Source organism: Colossoma macropomum, unplaced genomic scaffold (genome assembly GCF_904425465.1).
Source record: "Colossoma macropomum unplaced genomic scaffold, Colossoma_macropomum, whole genome shotgun sequence".
Classification (NCBI taxonomy): domain Eukaryota; kingdom Metazoa; phylum Chordata; class Actinopteri; order Characiformes; family Serrasalmidae; genus Colossoma; species Colossoma macropomum.
In genome coordinates, this window is record NW_023494808.1 from 12,793,461 (window position 1) to 12,798,781 (window position 5,321).

The window sequence follows — 5,321 nt, forward strand, 5'->3', positions numbered from 1 at the left end:
TTTAGGAAGCTTTCCACACTACTTCTGTAAGAAACTATGCAAAACTTGGTGGGCGTAATTGGATGACTTCCTCCAAGCCATTCTCAAAGCTGAAATGTACGATGGTGTTCTCATTTGTAAACTGCTTATAACAGAAGCCTTTGCACAAAGATGCCTTATTTTGTATGAGAAGAGCAAAACCTGGACCTTTGAGCAATGGAAGAAAGTGAAATGGTCTGAAGAGTCGACTTGAATCACTTTTCGTCATATTGATGTTTTGCCTTTGGAGAAAACCACAGCTCTTATCAGCTGTTAAACATGGTGGTGAACCCATAATGGAACAATCTCATAAGAGTTGCTCTGTATTGTTGTAACTGCCAAGAATTCAAGGCCTGGTTCAACAGTGAAGAAATTTGTGGCCACCTGTTGAAGCCGTCCAAGTCACCTTTGACAACCTTCTTATTGAGATGTGTAAACATGGCTAGACCTTCTGGGGCTCTGAACCTTCTGGAGTGTAAAGCAGGCCTCTTTCATCACTAATAAGGAGGAGAACTTTCTGAACAATAGCCTAATTTCCCACCACAAACAGTTTAGAACCTCTATGCCAGATTCCAAGAAAGACTGAAGATGTTTCAAGGCTTTTAAAGGAGAGATTTTTTTTTAACGTTCTGCATAATTCAATCATTAAGACATAAGCAACGTCATTCAGAGTTGTTTGATATGAAATGAATCATTGTAGAGAAACCTACCGACTCAGATTTCTTTACAGTGGTGGTGACAAGAAACCCTTTTAATGTACCAAGAGGTGGTCTTGGTATAGAGGCCATTGTTATTGACTGTTTGAACCATTTCATTTTAAGGGTATGTTCAAAATGTACCGTGGGAAAGAGGAACTTGTCTGAGGATCAGCAGTGCGTGGCTTCATCCACACCACTTGTCGGTCTCTTTAACATTCACCAAGTTCCTCACCAGGTTCCTCACTAAATTTCTTACCACATGGTTTAGCAACCATCACTGAGGAACTGTACTTTCATCCAGGTTGTAAAAGTGTATATATATATAGAAGCATGAGGTGAAGGACAGAGTCAGAAACCAGCACTCTTTGGTAAGACCTCTGCATCAGTTCCAGCACTGACAGGTTTGATAGTTTTGTTTGTTCATCTGTATTTTAAGCAAGAATCAAGTGCTTTGAGAAAAACAATGTCATTTACAAGTTCAAGGAAGGGAATTGGGATGTTTCCATATTCAGTGTTGCAGATTTTTAAAGAATTTTTTCCACTCGATTCATTGACGTTTCTGGATAACTCTATTTTTGAGATGTAAACAAAGTCATTCAGAGCAGAGAAAACACCAGTAATCTGGATTACAGTGGTAAAAAAAAACAATTTAGGCCAAAAACTTTTCTCAAAACAATCATAAAGCAAAGTGTAGTGTATTCATAACCACTTCATGTAACAACTTTCTGTGAGGGAGATTTTAGAGGCATTAAACTCTTCAGACATGACTTGATGAATTTCTCCAAAACGCAGCATCTCACATTAAACCACTCTGATTGAATTTGTTTATGACTTAACAATTGAATTATGCAGAAATTTTGAAGTTTAAAGCAGCATCTTGCCTCAAGTTGAATCAAGTTGTAGTCACAAAGCCCTCTGATATGTTCAGTTTCCCAGGGGGTAAATGCAGTTGTGGCTTAGCGAAATAATATTAGAAATAATAGATTTAAAAAATGTCCTCTAATCTAAATGTGGTCAATCAGCCAAGACATGTTCGGTAAGTTTTCCTCTTTAGCTTTGCGCTGGAGCTACGAGTCTAATGTAGATAATAAGTAACAACCACCAACTGGCATTGAGTGAACTGCATACCTGAATTACCACAGACTTTCCTCAATGGATGTTTCTTTTTCAGAAACTTGTCAGTTCTTTCATTGTATTGTGGTATTTTGAACTAACATGACCATTTTAAAACAAGGAATTTAATCCTGTATTATCAGGAGTGTCATAAAGAGCTCCTGGGCCTTTATATTCTCTTTCTTTTCTGTGCATAACCCAGAAAGTGGATCAGTTTTGTCCCTGCAGTAGATTCTGTTCCTCATCACGTCCCTCTTCCTGAGGTCCACCATGAACCTCCTCACTCCGGTGCTGCTTCTGCTGGCTCTCTCTGGATGTTCCAGTGAAGTCGTACCTGATTTTACTCAGCAGTGTCGTGCATTCTTTGTTAACCCAGCAGGAACCGTGTCTCCTCCGACTGTATTTCCAGGAAATAATTACAAACAGATCTGCCAAATTCGAGTGAACACATACGAATACGCAACACTGTATGACACAGCAAACAGGATCCCCGTCTACTCAGCCTACAAGTTTGACGGGATAAAGCATTGTGTAAGAAACGGCAGCTGGTATATTGAACCTCAGGTACGTTAACCAGCATCTGCATTTACACTATTTTCATGTTATGCTGGTGGTTGTTGGGTGACGGTGCAGCGCATCCATGTGACAAAGGTTAACAGAGTAGAGTTAGAGCCACACATTCAGAAGAACCACATTTACAGCCAGGAGTGGATTTAGTGACTCTGGGGTCTTAGGTAAGCGACAGGAATGCACACTTTTAAATTAGTTGGGGGCTCCCGAGTGGTGCCGCCATCTAAAAAAAGCAAAAAAATGACATCTTAGAAGATGAAATTGTCTTAAATCCAGTCAACACATCTAATATTTCTCATTTTGAGATTGTTGTAAGAATATTATGAGATTATTGAATTTATTCCTGCATTTACACAGTGCAAAGACCGACCCTGCTTACAGCAAATCATCAAAGCTCTGCCCATTTGGAAAACCCACTGGTTTAGCTTTGCACCACATACAGAGCGTAAAATGCTACTAATACAGAATAATGCATTAAGTGTGGCAGAAAACAGCAGCGTACTTAAAGTTTAGTTTCACTGTGTTTTTGCCGCCTGGAATTTTGGAAATTTGTGTAAAAAACCGAGCCTTTAGTGGGGCATGACGATTGGATAGTAGGGCATTGCCCCTCTAAACAACCCTCTGATGCTGAGCCAGAAGCACAATCTGAAGTGCAGAAACCTGTTAATACAGAATGTAAACTGAATGCAAATGGAATTCATTACATAACTAACTACGTACTTAATGCTGCTGTTATGTAATTACATTTAAAATGTAGAGCAAAATGATAGTAAAACCTCTCAAATAACCCCTTTTTGTTTCTGAACAAACTATTGCAGCTTGAAGGCCAACATTATGGCCCAAAGATGGCATCTGAAAGCAGTGTGACCCAGATAAATAATCAAGCTGTCAATGAAGACTACACTGGGACGAGCACTCATCACTTTGTAAAAGGACATCTGGCTCCAGTCCTCCACGCCACATCACAGAGCTGCTCTGATGCCACGTTCACCCTCACCAACGCCGCTCCACAGAACGATAAATTTAACAACGGAGAATGGAAGAGAACAGAGAACGCCGTGGCTAAAGCTCTGGGGGAGAAGTGTAAGGGAAATTTTGCTTATATCGTCACCGGGGTGGTTCCTGACTATAAAACGCCTCCTCTAAAGAACAGAGTTCGTATTCCCAGTCACTTCTGGACCGCTTACTGCTGTCTAGACAATAATCTGAAAGTAATCGCTTCAAGTGGTTTCATAGGACAGAACATAAATGGTTCCGTGGTGACGCAAATGTTAGTCAGTAATCTAGAAGGAAATTTGACTAACCTGTATGGTCAAGGGACTTTCACAGTATTTGGTGGCAGATGTTAGTAATCCAGCTCTGCACCTCGGAGGTTCAGATTGGTTAATAGTTTCAAGATCCAATTCGGTCTCACAAAAAGAAAAGAAAGAACTCCAGATCATGTCGGAGAACATCCTATGCATCAGAAAAAGACAAAAAAAACCACTTTTCCTTTCACTTTTACTTACATAAAGAAATCTGCACTGTGTTGATTCATTTTTGCTTTTTGTACTTTTAATCAATCGATTTCTGTCAATGAATTTTCACAAATCACTTTGTAAACTGTTGATTGTTAACATTGTTTTCTCTCTGATTTCAATAAAGCAAGTAAAAGAATGAATTCTTACTTCTCAGTGTGTGATGTCAAAAACCATTTTTCTCAGCTGTAACACTCAAACCAAAGCCAAGTGTGTGTTTTCTTTAGATTTTAGATTTCTCAGCCAACAAATTTGGCCACACAACTTTTTGAGGTGTGGCGCCACTTGAGTTGCCACATTCAAAGTGGAAAAATAAGAGAAATTAAAAAGAAAAAATGTTGGCATTAACAAACCCTGCAGCTGTAACTTCATGAATTAGTCATGAATTAGATTGAAGTATGTGTACAGATTACTGAACAGGAAAAGGATAAGTTTAAAAACAATGTTTTTAATGTATCATACAGGCACATGCACAGATATAACTGTCACGCCTCTCTCCAGCCTGGCTGAAACTACAGCCAACGCGGCTGCTCCGGACTACAGTTCCCAGAACCCCTCCTTTCATCACATGACTCGGGACTCTAACCGATCAACCTATCAACGCTTTCTGGACTTCTAATCACACACACCTGTTTCTCCCTGTATATATCCAGCCTGTTTGTAACCCCTTATTGCGAAGTATGGTCACCTTGTTGTGCATACAGAGTGTTTCTGTGTGTTATCTTTTCTCTGTGTATGACTCTGTTCTGTTCATTACCTTCATTTCTGCCTTGTCCCTTTGCTCAGTTTTGGTTTCCATTGTTTTCGACTCCCTGTTTCTGTTTTATGACTGTAATTTCAGATTCTCCCTTTTGTATTAAAGTTCCTAACTTCTTTATCAGCTTTTGCTTTTATGAATAACTGCTTACTTGCTGATCACTAGTTAGCAAGTTAGCTTACTTTGTTGTACCATACTTACAGTTTGGCATTTTAAGTTCATTTTCTTAAAGAAACTCGTCAGTTGCCAGCCTGCCTTCTTTTAGCTTTCTCTCTCACTGTTTGAGTTCTTTGCACTTCTGAAATCCAACGATTTGGGTTTTGGTTTCACTTTGGTTTCAGAATCGGCGAAAGCCATTGACTGCTCTCTTTAGCAGCTTTATTTACAGATGTCAGATGTTGGAGTTGTGGATCAAACCACTTTTGCATTTTTTGGGGCGGGGGGTGTTGTGGTAGCAGGAAGCAGACAGATAAGCCAAAAAAGGATAAGCAGAACTTATCATGGATGTTGTTGTTTATTTCTAACAAAGCATCAAAATTAGAAACCAAAAGCAATTTATTTGCAAGGCTTTTGGAGGGCCCTGGTTAATCAGGTCCACCATTACCTGCAGTCCAATGCCCCTGGCTATAGCGCTATGTAACTTTGTAG

The 5,321-nt window shown here is 39.6% G+C and overlaps 1 protein-coding gene across 1 annotated transcript; it reads left to right on the forward strand.

The window, feature by feature from the left end:
* Positions 1-1,071: 1,071 nt before the first annotated feature.
* Positions 1,072-4,535, forward strand: LOC118797981 (endonuclease domain-containing 1 protein-like). Its single transcript, XM_036557278.1, has 4 exons — positions 1,072-1,117; positions 2,032-2,393; positions 3,218-3,482; positions 4,381-4,535. The coding sequence occupies exons 2-4, from the start codon at positions 2,100-2,102 to the stop codon at positions 4,533-4,535; spliced, it is 714 nt and encodes a 237-aa protein (XP_036413171.1). The 5' UTR covers positions 1,072-1,117; positions 2,032-2,099.
* The last annotated feature ends 786 nt before the right edge of the window (positions 4,536-5,321 follow it).